This window comes from Perissodus microlepis, chromosome 1 (assembly GCF_051167445.1).
Source record: "Perissodus microlepis isolate ML-2025 ecotype Zambia chromosome 1, ASM5116744v1, whole genome shotgun sequence".
In the NCBI taxonomy this organism is placed as follows: Eukaryota; Metazoa; Chordata; class Actinopteri; order Cichliformes; family Cichlidae; genus Perissodus; species Perissodus microlepis.
In genome coordinates, this window is record NC_140461.1 from 39,909,872 (window position 1) to 39,927,932 (window position 18,061).

The 18,061-nt window shown below is 39.2% G+C and overlaps 1 protein-coding gene across 2 annotated transcripts in view; it reads right to left on the minus strand.

The window, feature by feature from the left end:
• The window catches only part of ano1a (anoctamin 1, calcium activated chloride channel a), a 61,145-nt gene that overhangs the window by 28,221 nt on the left and 14,863 nt on the right, over positions 1 to 18,061 (minus strand). For both annotated transcript variants that reach the window (XM_084923556.1, XM_084923547.1), the window contains exons 4-5: positions 11,554 to 11,652; positions 10,773 to 10,924 (exon numbers count right to left, since the gene is read on the minus strand). In XM_084923556.1, coding sequence (XP_084779682.1) covers positions 10,773 to 10,924; positions 11,554 to 11,652 — 251 coding nt within the window. The remainder of the gene's footprint in view (positions 1 to 10,772; positions 10,925 to 11,553; positions 11,653 to 18,061) is intronic.

The window sequence follows — 18,061 nt, forward strand, 5'->3', positions numbered from 1 at the left end:
AAGAAAACAACACAGATGAGTTACAGATGCAAAGAAAGACTTGTGGCATGTTTGTGAAATGTGCTCTTTTTCACTATGTAGTCTATATAATAGATGCAGGAAAAGAAAAACAGGAAGTCTGAACTGAGTGAATCCGTTATAATTCCAATATTACACAGGAATTCCACAAAGCTATTCCCCATGTTACCTCGATAACCCTCAATTTAAATAAAGCTTTTGGCTTTTTTTTTCATTTATTAATTATTATTTATTAATCATTTCATTATTAACTGTTTCTTTTCAGATCAGGCACTCCCACCCATCTCATGTTCTTCTTTCCAGTTCTATGATGTTTATTAGCCTCTCAGTGATATTCTGTTGGTCATTTTGAATCATTCCAGTCAATCAGCAATTGTGTTTTTCATAGTAGTTGTTTGCCCTTGTTTATAAGTTCCATCAGCTCTGTCAGCCAGCATTAATATGTTAAAGCTGCAGTTTTATTGGTTGAATGGTGTGCTTGTTTCATACCAAGAAACGTAACATTTCTTTGGAAATTACATCATTTAGTTCAAGACAACTGTGGAGATATGTAGGAATCAAAAGCATTTCTAATGAAGCCAGAAATGCTTTGTAAGATACATTTTGAAAGTTGCTTAGGTTAGAGTGATTTCAGAGCTGAACATTAAGTAACAGGGAAAATGTGGAGGGATATCTCTTGCAAGCTATTAGTCAGAGCTCCAAATATAGCTGCTCACTGCCCACTCTCTCCTCCATACATCCCAGCAGGATGACTGTAAGACATTAGTGTTCTCTTATTACTGCCTTTAAAAGCAAATTCACTTATAGAGAGAACATAAAGCCTTTGCAGCCTATATTTAGTCAAGTTATTCTAAATCGTTTATTCTGTGATTTCTCTTTCATTGTGCAGATAAAATAAATGTTTGCTGTAGACTAGCTTTATTTGAAAATTGATGATGATCACTATACGAACCTGATCATGATGAAAGCTTCAGCTTTCCTGTTATAAAGTTGTAAAGTTGCCAGTTCCAACTTCAGTTCAGTTTAGAAAAACAACATGAAATATCAAAGTCTATCCTGTGAATTTATTTTTCTCTGATTCCAGATTTGCAGTTATCTTCTCTCTGGTTTTTAATTCTAAAACTGATAGTAATGTTCTTGTTTCCCTCAGAGAACACCTCTCTGTCAGCTAACATTTATTCAACTATTTAATGTTTTTGAATGGATAGTCTACTACATCGAGCTTCCTTTCTTTATTATCCACATTTTAAAGGTGTTTAAAATTAACACACAACTGACATCAAACACAATTAGCATATTTTTAAATTAGTTTTTGGTCACTTGATAAATCTAAAAGCTATATTTTCATTTTGTATCGCCTCTGTTTCAATGTACAGCAGGTACTGAAAACTGTTATTTAAGACTTGTTCAGAAACAGCCTTATAGCTTCTTATCTTACTGCTATTTGCTACTGAGTATAAAGTGGGTTTCTAGGCTCTTTCTAGAAAGCCACGAAGATACTTGAATGTATTCACTTGGGGCAGAAATTCATTCCCAACCTGGAGGTGGCACTGCAACCTTTTCCAACTGAGAACCATGGCCTCAGACTCAGAAGTTCCAATCCACATCTTAGTAGCTCTACTTTTGGCTGCAGAAACCCCAGAGTAACCTAAATGCTTCATAAAACCAACAGAATCACACCAACTGGAAAAAGCTAGGATTAGATGCAGAGAAAATTGAATCCAACATCCTCAACCTCTTAGCTGTGCCTAGAAATTTGATCCATAAATTATGACTAAAACTGGTGACAAAGACTGGAGTCCAGTACACTCAGCGAACAAGTCTTACTCTTTGCCAGCAGTACAAAACCAAGTTCCCACAATGGTTGCACAGGGTCCAAATAGCCAAAATCATTAAGCCCAGAACCCCATATTACCAAAGCTCCCTGTAGTGTACATCAAGGATGCCTTTGAATACATTCTTGAAGTGCAAAAAACAGATGAAGACTGGCTGGACAACCTTCCATGTATCCTTGAATAGCCTTGAGTGTCCCACTACTGGGACAAAAGCTACATTTTAACTTCTGAATTCAAGATTTGACTAACGGGGAGACGTTCTTCTCTAGTATCCTCAAATACAGCTCCTCAGGGAATCTGAGAATTGTGATATAGTTAAAGCACACTATTTGTTCCCCCTTTTTTAATAGGTGGACCACCACAGCAATTCAGACAATCCAAGATAAATGTCACTGATTTCCAAGAGGCTTGTCAACTAGGATAACCCCCAACATTTAAAGCATGTTTTTAACCATCCCAGTGATCTCAGCTGCCCCCGTGTTTCCAGACTACCTTCTCTACAGCAGACATGTCAGTACTGTTTAGGAAAACTCAAATTACTGCTACTGCCTGAATGCATCCTAAGTTGAAGTCAATAGCAATCCAGTAAACAGCGGGTAGGGAAAATTTTCCCTTTCCAAAATTTTCTGATGGTCTGCCCGAATTACTTTAAACCAAACAAAAGCCTTTCAGAAATCACCAAGGTTTTGTTTCAGTTGGTACCTAACAGGTGTATCCAGGATCCAAAAAGCCAACAAAGCTCAACAGGACTGCTTTAACCTGACAGCATTTTTCATCTCTGGTGTCCACCATGTAGTTCATGTACTGGTGCTACAACAAGAAGCAGCTACCAAATAATGAAAGGTCTGTGCAGCCTCCTCAGCAAAAATGCTGTGAAATGAGGTTGAGGTTTTTCAACCATAAGCTCAGGCTCCTTCCACACCAGAGAGGCGGCACTCCATATGCCTAAAGGAGGTGTATATTAGATCACCAAGACCTTCAACTGTACACCAATCCACAAAATACGAGATCTGTAGGTCTTCACCTATATAAGCTGAGCCCAGCCAGGCCCTATGGGTTAAGGCCTACGTGCTTTCAGATGAATTGGCTCTAGGGTGGTGCCCTGGGTAACGTTTGAATCCCTGTTGAATATATCGTCACTGAATTTTTGGAAACTCAAACCAGTAAGCAAGCTTACTTGCAAATTTCACATAGGGTCAACTACTTTGTTGTCTTCATTTTAATTTTTTATGTTGTTTTAAATAATAGATTGAAGATGGCGCCGGATGTCATGGCACGTCGTCTCTCGGTTCTGCAATGTTTACGTTTTATGTTCTTAGTGGTGTCCCTGCTAGTTTAAAAAACTCACTCCCTGTTGGTATATGAGCGACAGACGCTGCTTAACATCCGTGACTCACTATTGAAGCTCCCCAGCGTTAGCGAGCGATGTGGAGGACTCCCGCCGCCTCTGGCGTCGGTACCGGGGGAACTGCATCGCCGTGATCCCCCCTGGAATCCTTTGAAACGGAAGCGCTGGAGAAGTGGACGAATGCGCGGCACACGCTCTGGGAAGCGTGTTCGGGTCAGAAATTGGATGCGGCGGGTCCTTACCATCGGTGACCCTGGCTGTTTAGGACTTTATTTTGGCCTCAAACAGCGCTGCCTTCTTCCTATTAACCCGACGTCATCGGAGCACGCTCACCCGAGGCTGCTTTATTGGTCGCCATGCCGACGGGATATGAAGGGAGGTGGAGCAAATATGAACAACCTACAAATACTGCCTGCTACCACGGATGGACAGAGAGTTAAATTAGCTCTCTTAAACGCAAGATCCGTATCAAATAGAACTCATGTTCTTCGGGACTTTTTTGGTACTCATGAGCTGGATGTCATGCTCCTAACTGAGACATGGCTGCGCGCTGGTGAAGTGGCACCCTTGCTGGAACTTTGCCCCACTGATGCCAGCTTCTTCAGCTCCCCCAGGTTGTGTGGGAGGGGAGGCGGGGTAGCCTCTATCATCAAAGACTGTTTTAAATGCAAACAGATACAAAGTCTTGGTGTTTTTACCTCATTTGACTCCCAACTTCTGACTTTAGACTGTCCTGTGGTTCTAATTATAGTCATCTATCGTCCACCTAAATATAATGACTTGTTTATTTCGGAATTTTCAGACTTCTTGACATGTTTTATCGCTCACTATGAAAGGATTCTTATAGTGGGGGACTTTAATATTCATCTGTGTTGTGAGGATAAACCCCTGGTCAAAGATTTCTTAAATGTAACTGATTCCTTAAACTTCACACAATTTGTGTCTGGGCCAACATGTAAGGGCCACACTCTAGACCTTGTCTTGGGCTACGGGCTGAATGTATCAATGACTGAAAATTGTGTTTTACCTATTCTAGACCGCAATTTTATTTGATATTTTAATCCCTAAATCTCCAGCTTCTGTGAGGGGAAACTTGCCCCTCAGATCATCTCGTAATATTAGCCCCGAAGCATTGCTTGGAGTTAAATTACATCTACCTGATGTGTTGGACCCTATTTTTACCCAGGAGTTATGTGTGGACACCTTGACTGCGAATCTTAATAATACACTTCTTGAACTACTGGACTCTGTTGCTCCTGTAAGGAAGTTGAAATGTCAAAAAAGGAACCCTATGCCCTGGTTAAATGAGGAGCTCACTGGAGATCTTCCAGACTAGAAGTATTTCTCCAGGCTTGGAAGGACTCATTGTCTTCTCTTCAATCAGCGATGTTGACAGCGAAAGCAAATTATTTCTCAAATCTCATCATGAGCCATAAACATAACTCAAAACTCCTTTTCAACACAGTGTGCAAATTAAAGAGAGTAAGTCAACTCTCTGCTGTTCTAATTTGATAGCTCATGACTTTCGTACGTTTTTCAGAGACAGGGCTGAAACACTTAGGAATCAGATTGCTCCCTCCTCAAGCTGTTCTCAGACTACTCAGCTGCTTTGCCTGTTGGTGCTGATAAACTGTTCTCTGACTTCAAGGTTATTTCTCTGTCTGGATTAACTAAGGTTGTAAAAGCAGCTCGGTGTACAACCTGTTCTTTGGATCCTCTACCAGCCCGGGCTATAAAGGAACTGTGGTCAGCATTAGGACCCTACATTCTGTTTCTTTTAAATACTTCATTGACGACCGGAGTCTTTCCTGAATGTTTTAAATCAGCTGTGGTAGTGCCGATCTTGAAAAAGCCTGGACTGGATGTTGACATGGTCGCAAACTATAGACCCATCTCACATCTGTCTTTTTTATCTAAAATCTTTGAAAAAGTGGTTTTAAGCAACTCACTGAGCATCTGTCAACTAACAATCTGTTTGAACCGTTTCAGTCTGCTTTTAGACCAAATCACTCCACAGAAACAGCTTTAGTCAAAGTGGTAAATGATCTGCTGGTTAATGCAGACAACGATCGCACTTCAGCTTTATTACTGCTGGATCTAAGTGCTGCGTTTGACACTGTGGATCACTACATTTTATTGGATAGGCTTGAACATTTTATTGGAATTACAGGAAATGTTTTATCATGGCTGCGATCTTACCTGCTTGGGAGGTCTCAGACTGTTAGCTTGAAAAATGATCTCTCAGAGACTTGTGCAGTGAGGCATGGGGTCCCTCAGGGCTCCGTACTTGGACCATTGTTGTTTTCTATGTACCTGCTGCCTCTTGGTGTTCTTTTACGTTCTTTTAATGTAACCTTTCATTGTTACGCTGGTGACCTGCAGCTTTATGTTCCTTTAACCATTGGAAATTGTGCTGAAGTCTCTAAACTAGAATATTGTTTATCTGCAATTAAGGGCTGGTTATCGGATAATTTCTTGCTCCTAAATACTGATGAGACAGAGTTGATGGTCATTGGGCCACACAAATTTCAGCACTTGTTCCAAAATTTCATCTTCAAAATTGATGACAGTGCTATAAATTGCAGGAACAAGGTAAAAACTTGGGTGTGTGGTTCGACATGGTGCTCTCCTTTGAATCTCATGTAAAAGAGATAACAAAGACCGCCTTTTATCATTTGAGGAACATCAGCCAGAATCAGACAAGTTTTGTCAAGCGACACTGCAGAGGTTCTTGTCCATGCATTTGTGTCTTCACGTATTGATTATTGTAATGCTCTTCTTTCTGGCCTACCAAAGAAAAGTTTTAGAGGTCTACAGATGGTGCAAAATGCAGCTGCTCGCATTTTAACAAGAACTGGGAAATTTGAGCACATTACCCCTGTTCTGAGATCCCTTCATTGGCTACCTTGTCAGGTTCGAGCAGATTTCAAGGTGCTGCTCACCTACAAGGCTTTAAACGGATTGGCACCTACATACCTCTCCGACCTTTTACACCTTTATGTTCCATCTTGTGCTCTACGATCTCAGGACTCTGGCTTTCTAAAAGTTCCTAGAGCCAGAAAAAAGACAATTGGAGAGCTTTTTCTTTTCGTGCCCAGTTTCTGTGGAACAACCTCCCTCAAGATATTCGGCAGGCATGCTCTGTGGAGGTTTTTAAAACTAAGTTGAAGACACATGTCTTAATTCTGTGGCTTTTAGTTTTTTAATTTTTATTGTTTTTAACTTGTATTGTGTCTCTTACCTGTATTGCTATGTATCACTTTTATTTTATTTATCCCTTTAGTTGTACAGCACTTTGTTTGAAAGCGCTTTATAAATAAAGTTGTTATTATTATTATTATTATTATTATTATTAAAGAGGAAAGGTTTAAATGATCTTCTAGGGCAGAGGTTCCCAAAGTGGGTGGGGGCGCTGTATAATAATATTTTTTTTTTTAAAAAGAACGCTTGGACACTGCTAGCATAATGGACAGGTTTTTGGCGGGGTGGTGAAGGTGGGGAAGATTGTCTTATAAAACAAAGGGGCACCTAGCAAAACAGTTTGGGAACCACTGTTCTAGGGCATGGGATACGATTTTCCAGAGAACTGATTGGCTTAATGAAGGCTACTGACCTTAGTATTAAACCAAATATCACAGAATTATCCAGAGCAGAGCTTCTCATAAATCACATTATATCCCTAAATTAGTTGCAAAAAGCTTATAATTCATATTGAAAATAAAATGCCTTGATTATACATGATGAAACTGGAACATCTCGATGCGTGCTCATTCATCCAGGTAAGTTAATCTCTAAAAGTTGGTTCTGTTCATCTGGACGTAGCGTTTTGTGGGAGAAACGTTTCGTCATCATCCAGGTGACGTCTTCAGTCTCAGCTGACTGCAGGTTTCAATCTTATAAACAGGACATTTGCATAATGACTGAAACCAGCCCACTGAAGGAACAACGGGCTGGGAGGTCAGTTCCTTAAATCATAATTATGCAAATTCTCATGACCATTGATCAACAACCACTGACCAAAACCCACTGATCAATGGCGATGAGTACCATTCACAGAGAGTTGGGGAATGGCTGCAATCACAGCATTGTAAGATGGTGACAGATGTACCTTTAGGCCCCTCCTCGATTCAGAGATGGTCTTTCCCTTTTCACGTAAATGGCCTCCTTGACTCTGCCCTCAAACCAGCGTTCCTCCCTGTCCAGGATGTTACATCCTCATCATTGAAAGAGTGTCCACTGGCCTGTAGGTGTAAATAGACTGCAGAGTCCTGGCCTGACGAGGTAGCTCTTCTGTGTTGTTTCATCCACTTCGCCAGAGGTTGTTTGGTTTCCCCGATGTATAAATCCTGGCAATCCTCCTGGCACTTAACAGCGTACACTATGTTACTCTGTTTGTGACGGGGGACCCGATCCTTGGGGTGGACCAGTTTTTGGTGCAGCGTGTTTTGGTGTTTAAAAGCCACAGAGACCTGGTGTTTAGAAAAAATGCGTCTCAACTGCTCCGATACTCCTGACACATATGGGATCACTACAGGTTTTCGCCTGGGCAGCGGTTGTCCTTCTCTCCTGGCTCGGCTGGAGGTTTCTTTAGGTGATATGTCTGTGAAGGTTCTCAGTCATCCAGGTCATTGTAGTCCTTAGAAAGACTAAGGACTACAATGACCTGGTGTGAAAACAAGGTGTGAAAACACCCATTTTCACACCTTGGCTCATGTGTTTAGGTAGAGGATCATCAGGGGGTCCTTTTGTCCCTCTTTGGGGGGATACTCCCACTGGGTTTAAATCTGGGACTCTCCACCATTTGACCTTAGAACTGAAGAAGCTTCTTGGATGAGAGGTGAAACGTCTTCAAGCAACTTAAAGAAGTCCAGACACTTTTCTTTTCAAGCTCCTTTGACTTTCTTTAGGAGCCTTTCCAGCTTTGACAAAAGTCCAGCTGGGATAACCACATTTACTCAGGGCCTTCTTGATGTTCTTCTGCCTCCCTGGCTGCTGTGTCTGTGGGGATGGTGTTCGCTCTGTGTCGTAGCGTCCTGATGACACCCAGTTTGTGCTCCAGTTGATGATGAGAGTCAAACCTTAAATACTGATCCGTATGTGTAGGTTTACGGTACACATCAGCTTTTAGATGTCCCCCATTACTGATGGAAATCTCAGTTTAAGAAGGCTAACCTGCCACTTTTCATATCCTCCCTGGTGAATTTGATGTGTTGGTCCACCGAGTTAATGTGATCCGTGAATTGTGGTACGTCCTGAGATTTGATTTTCACCCAGGTGTCATCCACATACCTGAACCAATGGCTTGGTGGTGTTCCAGGGTAGGATAGCAAAGCCCTCTTTTCCACTTCTTCCATGTACAAATTGGCCACGATGGGTGAAACTGGGGAGCCCATGGCACACCCATGTTTCTGCCTGTAGAACTGACCCTTGTATGTGAAGTAGGTGGAATGAAGACACAGTTCAAACACACTTGGTCGATGCTGAGAGTGGTCCTGTTGCTGAGGTTGGGGTCAGAGAGATGTAACGTTGTACGAGACCATGGTTTCATCTGCCTCCATAATGACATCTCTCACCTTCTCAACAAAATCCAGGGTGTTCTGGATGTGGTGCTCAGAGCTGCCCACCAGCAGGTTGAGGATCGAAGCCAGAAACTTGGAGATGTTATAGGTGACCGAGTTGATCATGCAGACAATCGGTCTCAAAGGTGCACCCTGTTTATGTATCTTCGGTAAACCATACAGACTTGGTGTAGACTCCCCTGGATATAGCCTGTGGTATGAGGTCCGGTTGATAGCCTTGTCTTGTTCTAACTGCTTCAGAGAGTCTGTCACCCTCTTCCTATAACCACTACCTTGGTCTCATTTCAGGGGCTCATAAGTATTTTCATGACTGAGCAGTGACAGTTGTCTGCCGGAAGGATGATAATGTTGTTGTCATTACTAAGTGATGTGAGTGCCTTCCTCTCCTCCATGGTGATGTTGGATGCTGGGGGCTTTGCATTGCTGAGAGAGGCTAAAACTTTCGTCCGTAGTTGCTCTGCTTCCACTTCTGCAATATTGTTGTTTCAAATTGCTGTTTCTGTGGCTGTGATCAGCTCCACTAGCAGGATTTGTCTCGGTGTGACAGCAAAATTCAACCCTTTAGCAAGGATGTTTTTCTCTGTTTGGGTGAGCTGTCTGTCAGACAAATTCTTCACCCACTTGTCCACATCCTCGGTGTTGCATCCTTCTCTCTTCTGGCCGTTGAGGACACTCTCCGTATTTTGCTGTGGTTTCCGACGTACAACAAGTAAGTCGAACTTCCTTTGTTGCCTGGTCTGAGACTTCGTGTGCTGTGCTAGACGAGCCTTCTCAGTGAAGTCAAACACCTTTTTAAGAGTATTCTCATCTAAAAGCATTGTCAGTCTCTGTCGCATCCGCTCTTCTTGAGATTTTAGGATGTCGATGGTAAAATTTGTTTGCCTCACCCGTTAAGCAGCTGATGCTGTGCCTTCTGGAGGATTTTTGTTGCCCGGAAGCCTTTAACTGAAGAGCTCATTTGCAGACTTTTAGGAGTAATCCTGTTTTGTCGGCATCTGAGGCTGAATCTCAGGTGGTTCCTGTTATCCGCCATCTTACGTGCTGTTTGCTCATACTGACGTCCAAGCTCTAGGCAGTCCTGGATGAGTGACGAAACGTTTCTCCCACTGAAAATGCTACGTCCAGATGAACAGAATAAACTTTTGGAGATTTACTTACCTGGATATCATCAGTTGGTATGTAATTAAAGATGCAAGCAATTTCTGTTTAACTTTATGGAAGTAGGCTCCAGCATATTTGATTCTCTTTTTAGATATTTTTATGCACAGCCCTTTGAATGTCAAGGTATATGTCAAACACACGTTCATTTTTCAAGTTAATAAATGTAATTAATAATTAATTGGACAGTTCCTTTTACGTCAACAAATAATATCCACTTGTTAAGTGATGATTTGTTAACCTTGTTTTTGGGCAAATACATCATGTATGGGATAATTGTGTGTTTGCCGTTCCCACAAAGATAAAGAAATGCTGCCAATGAAAGAAAAGCAGCTCTTAAAATAGTTTAAGACCAAAGCATGACGCTTTGGTCTTAAACCATAAGAATTAAACGTGTAAAATTAGAGAAATTATCAATTACTTTGCTGTATTGTGAATAACCACGGGGTGGATTTTTGTAAAACTTGTGAAAATGCAGTAAAAAGTAAAAAGTGACTTCTTCAGTCTCAGCTGACTGCAGGTTTCCCCAATCTTATAAACAGGACATTTACTGTACTGTTTATAAGAAGTACTGTACTGAAGAAGTCACTTGGATGAGTGACGAAACGTTTCTCCCACTGAAAATGCTTCGTCCAGATGAACAGAATCAACTTTTGGAGTTGAAATTGGAAATTAGTAACAAGCTACAAATTTGTGGTTGTCAACAAACTGGACAACTCAGAGACAACACACACGGGTTCTATAGTGTATGCCTAAGAACATGTGTAAAAGCCTAAGTTTGAGATATATTATTTTTCAATTGTCTTTATAACTATAAGCAGATATTTTACTTACAGGTGCTGTTTTTCTCTGGAGAAGGCGTGAGAGAGGGGTTTCTGACACTGTGATCGGCTGGTATCAACTTTAGGGTGGAGAGGAGCTGTAACTTTGTGAATGAACATCCTGATCTTCTCCACCACATTGCTGCCTTGTTTCACTTCATAAACCTGCAGAGGAGATCCAAATAATAAAATAAAATAAAATAAAATAAAATAAAATAAAATAAAATAAAATAAATTTAAAAAAACAAAAAAACAAAACAAAAAAACAAACCAAAAAAACAAACAATCCAAAAACTACCCAAAAGTAAAATTTGATTGAATAATGATTTCATTCCAAGAGCTAAAATGTAATATATACTTTTTCATTTTGTGTTTACCAGCCATTCACTTCAAGAACCGTGAAAGGTTTAGGTGTAGAGAGCTGTAGTTCTTTCTGTTGCTGTGTTCTTTCACATTTTGCTGTCAGTTTATTAAAAACAGGCTGATGGTCAATAAATTTAAAAATAATTTACTTAGGTACTACAGCGATCATAAACTGGACTACATTATTGGAGATACTTTCAAAACACTTTAAGAAAAGCACAAACTAATACAAATAGGGGACTGTGTGATAATTATTGCTAATTATTCCAATTATTTGTTTTACAGTGGATATTTTTGGACTGAGTCAGCTGATATTTTGTATTTTGTGCAAAGGATTGTGCTACAGGACAGCATCTGTACACTTCTGAAGTCAAAGCACAGCAGCAACACTGAGTTCATATTTTAGAAATGGGAAATAAGTGGTGGAGTACCTTCTTTGTTGGCATTTTGAGTTTCATGAATTCAGCCTCTCGACACAAAACTTTCCAAGGAGCATGGATCTTTAAGAAGCCAACTCCAGGGATAGTACTCTGAAATACAACAGAGGTTTGGATATTTCAAAAGTATCAGTAAAAAAAAACCTAATTAAAAATTCTAACGAATTAATTCCAAAAAAAGAGCACATCCTAAATTGCACAAACATAATATATACACATTCTACTGTTTTCTTAGCAGGAATCAAGTTAAAAACATGCTTATGTGTTTCTGCAGAGCCTTTTTCATCATTTAAAGTAAAACTTAATTCAGATATATCCATAAGGGCAGAGTTAAAATCACTTATATATACCATTACTTATGCACAGTGAAGAATAACAAGTACAGATATAAGCAATTATAAAAGGATGCAAATACCCCTATGCAGTTCTGAGCCAGTTTGACCTTTAGGCATCAAGATCTAAGCCTAGCATCTGAACAAAATTCACAAACCATTTACACAGACTGAGGTGAAGCATCCTGGTGTATTTTTTAAAATATTTTTTTCATCAGCTACAAAAGTCAGGAAACAGAGTGTTCAGAGTACGCTTTGATTTTGATCATTATCATGATAGCCCATACCCCTATAAAACTCTGTGTTCATTTATGTCTTTAAGGAATTTTCCGCGTTTTAACTAACTGGTGTGTTATATGGCTTTATGAAGAGATAAAGCAGAGTATTACCTGCATAGCAGTGAAATTTATGCTATGTCCTCTAATGACACAATTTTACAAAAACGGATGGAAGCAAAATCACAAAAGAACACCTTTGTGATTTTGTTTTTAAAAAAACAAAAACAAAATTAATAAATAACTTTGAGAGGCTCTTATCCAGAGCCTATCCTTATCAGGATCGCAGGGGGCTGGAGCCAGCCTACCCCAGCTACCATACGGCAAGAGGCGGGGTACACCCTGGACAGGTCGCCAGTCTGTCGCAGGGCTCCCACCCAGAGACAGACAACCATTTGGACTCACACTTAGGGGATATTTGGATTCACCAGTTAGTGCATGTCTTTTGGCTGTGGGAGGAAGCTGGTGTACCCGGACCACAAGAGTCACACATATCGAGATTCTGTGCTTGAATAATGAATTATGCAATAAGATATGTATTTGTAAATTCATTTACGAATTCATTATTAATTATTTTATGTACTGAAACATTAGTAATTTATTACTTAGTAATTTAATTAAAAATAAAAACACTATTTATAAATCAATATTTCAAAATGAATTATTAATCCATTAATAAATACTTGATATTCGACAGAACATCACTTCATATTCTATACTGTTCACTTGTTTCACCATACTTATGCTATTGTGCAGAGGTCTGGGGCAATAACTATAAAACCACATTACATTCACTTTCTACTCTTCAAAAAAAAAAAAAAAAAAAGCAATTCGAATCATTCACATTGCAGGTTATAGGGAACATACAAACTCACTATTTTTGCAGTCGATCTAGTGAAATTCCAGACAGCACAAATTCTATTCAAAGCAAAAAATAAAGAACTGCCAGGTAATATTCAGAGTATGTTTTTTTTGAAAGAAGGAAGTTATAATTTAAGGGGTTTTTGTAACTTCAAAACAGGGAAGGTACATACTACAAGAAAAAGCTTTTGTGTTTCTGTTCATGGAGTGAAACTGTGGAACAGTCTGAATATGGAATTAAAGCAACATACAAACAAAACTGTTCAAAAAGAGTTACAAAAATATGATCTTCTCGAACTATAAAGAAAAGGAAAATATTGAAATTAAGTGAATGTCTCTATTTAAAAAAAAAAACAAAAAAAAAACATGATGTGATATTATAGTATATCAGAAATCTGTTCACTATTTTTATTACAGATTATATCAGTAAGGAAGCTGACTAAATATTAACTGATAATTTATGGCAAAGAGGTAGGATTAAATAAGTGTTTACTTCTTCCCACTCTCTTTCAACATGTAAATTAATCAGAACGGTAGTTATATTGAAATGTATTAATTTTTTTTGGATAGTATTTTTTTTTTTTTTTTTTTTAAATGTACCTGTATATTGTTTGCATGTTTGAAATAAATTACCAATCAATCAATCAATATTAAAAATGGATTTCTAAAATCAACAATGAAACTCTCAATAAAAACCTCATTTCAAAAATCAGTTTATAATTCCTAATTAAAAAAAACTGATTTTCAAAACAAACAAAGAAAAATACAATTTAAAAGGTAAATAAGTAAATGGATTCAAAAATCAAACATTTATTTATCACATTAAAAATGGTGATTCCACTCATTTGAAAATGCATTTCCCTTTCCTGTTAGCTCACAGACTTGCTATTATATTAGCAAATCTGTGAATTAACTTTTTAACTAATAACTATTGGATTAGCCGTGCCTGGGCCCAAACTCAGCTGCAGGTCCCCAAGTCACACGATCACTGCGGCATCACTGAGAGTTAAAAACAGTTTAAATTCTTTCATCTGTAACAAAATGATCAGCGTTGCTGCTCTACCAGGTGTAACAATTAAGTTTAACATCCAGGCATCCATGAAAACCGAATTTATGAAATTTAACGGAGTTAGAAGTCAGCAGGAAGTTAGCTCGCTAGTTTCCACGTAAACATGATATACCGTGTTCTGACAGAGATTTCTGAAACAAATTAAGACGTACAGCTCTACTATCACTTCCAACATAAATGAAGACAGAAAACTAAACAGCTGTGACATAGGTAGGGTTACTGAAGTTTGGCAAACATAGCTGTGTCGCTACGTGATTGCTAGCAACACAGCTATGTTTGCATAATATAAACAGTGAAGCTGGAGAATGAACAATAACTTTTTTTCCACTCAATAAAAGTTAACGTGAGGGTTCCCGAAGGTTCGGGACAAATGCAATCGCATGGCAGGATACTGTAAATGGGCCAAACTTCAATCGGGAGAACAACTGAGATAATCCATCCACAGTACAAGGTTAGCTATTAATATAGTGCTGCATGGGCTGGGCTGTAGTTACGTCATAAGGTTTTAAAAACTGAGCTTTAAAATGATTAGCGGTAATAAAACCAGAGAGAGGCCGACAGTGATCACTGACTGTTTTTAGGAGCTTTTTGAGATTAAATAGAACAAGATACAAAGCATTAAAACATGTAAAAAACATAAAAGCCTCATTAAACACAGAGTAGTTTGGGCCCGGAAGCAGGATTCATCACGTTATCACTTAAAGACTGGATCTCATTTCAGAAATCCCGGAGCAATGCAAATTAGCCACACGGTGCGATGTAAGGAGGTCTCTGATTGGTTAGACAGACAGGCTTGTTGCCTGCCTTTTTTTACACTCCTGTTTGTGCGCATAGTTTTGCACAGCGAAGCTAAGAAGTGTGTGTGCTTGTGCAAAGGTCTTTCTGCTTCGGCATTTAGACTCTGTCCAACACGGATATATGAAGAATGAAGCGTCTTTGCAGTGAAATGAGAACTGTGCGCCTGTTGAAGGTAAGGTGCTAACATGACTAATGTTAGTTAGCATCACCGCATGTAGCCCCGCTCTTTTAAGATCTTTTTAGCTTGTGAAAATATTACGTATTCATATTTTAGTACAAGCTAGCTACCGTTTTTGTAAGCTAATGGGCTTTCCATGAATAAAAGCTTGAACCAACACTGATTAAAATAATCCGGTCGTTAAGTGATGACGTGACGAATCCTACTTCCGGGCCTAAAGTAGTCTGCGTTTAATATGGCTTTTGTGTTGTTAACATGTTTAATGTTTTGTATTTTCTTCTATTTAATCTCAAAAAGCTCCTAAAACAGTCAGTGATCACTGTTGACCTCCCTTGACTTTTATTACCGCTAATCATTTATTTAAGCTCAGTTTTTAAAACCTTAGGATGTAACTACAGCCCAGCCCATGCAGCAGTATATGAATGACTAACCTCGTATTGTGGATGGATTATCTCAGTTGTTCTCCTGGCTGAAGTTTGGTCCTTTTACAGCATCCTGCCATGCGATTACATTTGTTCCTGACCACCGAGAACACTCACGTTAACTTTTATCGAGTGGAAAAAAAGTTAGCTTGTTTATATTATGCTAACATAGCTGTGTCGCTAGCGGTCACGTAGCACATCATTATATACCAGCTAGCCAAACTTCAGTAACCCTACAAACGTCACTGCTGTTTAGTTTTCTGTCTTCATTTATGTTGGAAGTGATAACAGAGCTGTACGTTTGAATCTGTTTCCAAAACCCCACAGTCAGGACATGCTATATTGTATTTAGATAGAAGCTAGCGAGCTAACTTCCTGCTAACTTCTAACTCCGTTAAATGTCATAAATTCCGTTTTCATGGATCTCTGGATGTTAAACTCAATTGTTACACCTGGTAGAGCAGAACGCTGATCATTTTATTAAAGATGAAAAGACTTTAGTCTATATCGTTTGATATATGGACCTGCAGCGGAGTTTAGGCCCAGACACAGCTAGTGACGTCAGACTTAACGACCGGATAGCTGTCAGTTCTCTCGTGTCTGCTAAGACTGGAGATGGCACTATTTAAGTTAATTTATTTGAATACGTGAGTGCACACATTCATTCTGCACATAAATGATGATCGAGGATAATGTGCAGTTTTATTTTTTATGTGATGCCTGTCTTTATTAATGCAATTTGAAAATTAGTACATAAAAGTTGGATGTTTTATGAATTTATCCAATCCCAGCCCCGAACACGGTATGCTGAATCTTAGCATTGAATGTCCAGTATATTTCAATCAGTAGAGTTTGTACAGTACCTAAACCTAGTCAAACGTGTGGTAAAGGTACAGAAGATAAGATACAAAGGCCCTGAATGCTGTATTATATACAATAAATGATGTGGAAATTATTTTCACAGAGGTCATAAAGTTATTAAATCACTGCTGATACTGTAATGTAAACATCAATCAATCATTTTTGTGTCTTTGTTTGTGTGTTGACTAGTGGTGTGCGGATCAATATTGAAATATAGATTCTTCAGATACCAGTTATTTATGTTCTAGACTTGATTCTCATATTAAAATATCGATATTTTAGTACTCTGGGGTAAATTTGTAGTTTTTCCCATTAAAAGGAACGCAGTGGAAAGAAACTATATCATCTGGATCATCTAAATTGGAAGGAACTACTTCCTCTTCTGCCTTTCATAGTCATATGCAAAACACAGTTGTGTAAATGTGTCGCAGCCCCTGGCGTGCGCAATCACAACAATGGCTGAGCGTAAACGGAGTCCTGTGTGGATGTATTTTACCTCCGCAAACAGCCAAGACGCGGTTTGCGATACATGTGTCAAGACAGTGAGGTGTTGTGGCAACACCACTGACCTCATCAAACACCTCAGAGTAAATCATATCACAGAATATGACGAGCTTATGTTGAGGCGAACTGAAGAGGAGGACAGGGACAGGTGCTGCTAGGGTAAGACAGACGTCTCTCGCGGAGTCCTTTAGTGCTGCAGGCAGGCAACATGCTCAATTAGCGCACAACTTCAGATTTTTTATTTCTATATGATTATACTGCATTATTAAGCAATGAGAACAAGTAGTCTGATGTCCTGTAATCACTATGAAGCTATATTATTATATTATTATTACAATTAAATAATGCAATCTGTTCCCTACATACTCATGGAGGATTTTACAGCTCCGAGTCAGCTTTGTAGCATCAAACACCCACCCATCTGGACTTAATGCAGGAGAGACTGTGTAACCCAGTAGAAAAAACATCTTTTTAATTTTATTTTCCTTTTTTATTTTCCTTCTTTCTTCCTTCCTTTTATTTTTATAAATGCATTTGCACTCTTTTACCTTGAAAAATATTTATTTTGAAATATTTTGCTGTTTTACAGTTTAGGACCACATGCCTTTAAAAGGGCAAATCTGTAAATCTGTGCAAAAAATCTGGATTCACTGTCATTTTCTGTCAGGTAAAGAAACTTTCCCCTCTTGAACGTTGTCGGATTGTTCAGCTGCACAAGCAGGGTCTCTTGCAGCGTGCCATCACTGCTGGGATGGTGGGTTGCAGTAAGACAGTCATTTGGAATTTCTTAAATGATCCTGAGGGTTATGGAACGAAAAAGTCAAGTGGAAAATGTCACCAGTCCTGAGCCGGAGGATCCAATTGGCTGTCCGCCAAGACACTGGACAATCCTCGACTCAGATTAAGGTGGTTACTGTTGCCGACTGCAGCCCCATAACCATCAGATGGCATCTGAGACTGAAGGGCTTCAAAAACAAAAAAACGACTTCAAAGTCCTCGTCTTCTTGAACGCCACAGGAATGACAATTTGGAGTATCTTCATCTGTACAGATACTCGCGTTCTAAATATCTGGGGTTCCTACTAGACAATAAACTGGACTGTGAGCCAAACACCAACTAGGGCTGGGTATCATCACTGATTTCTAGAATCGATTCGATCCACGATTCGATTCAATTCAATTTGATTCGAATCGGGGAAATTT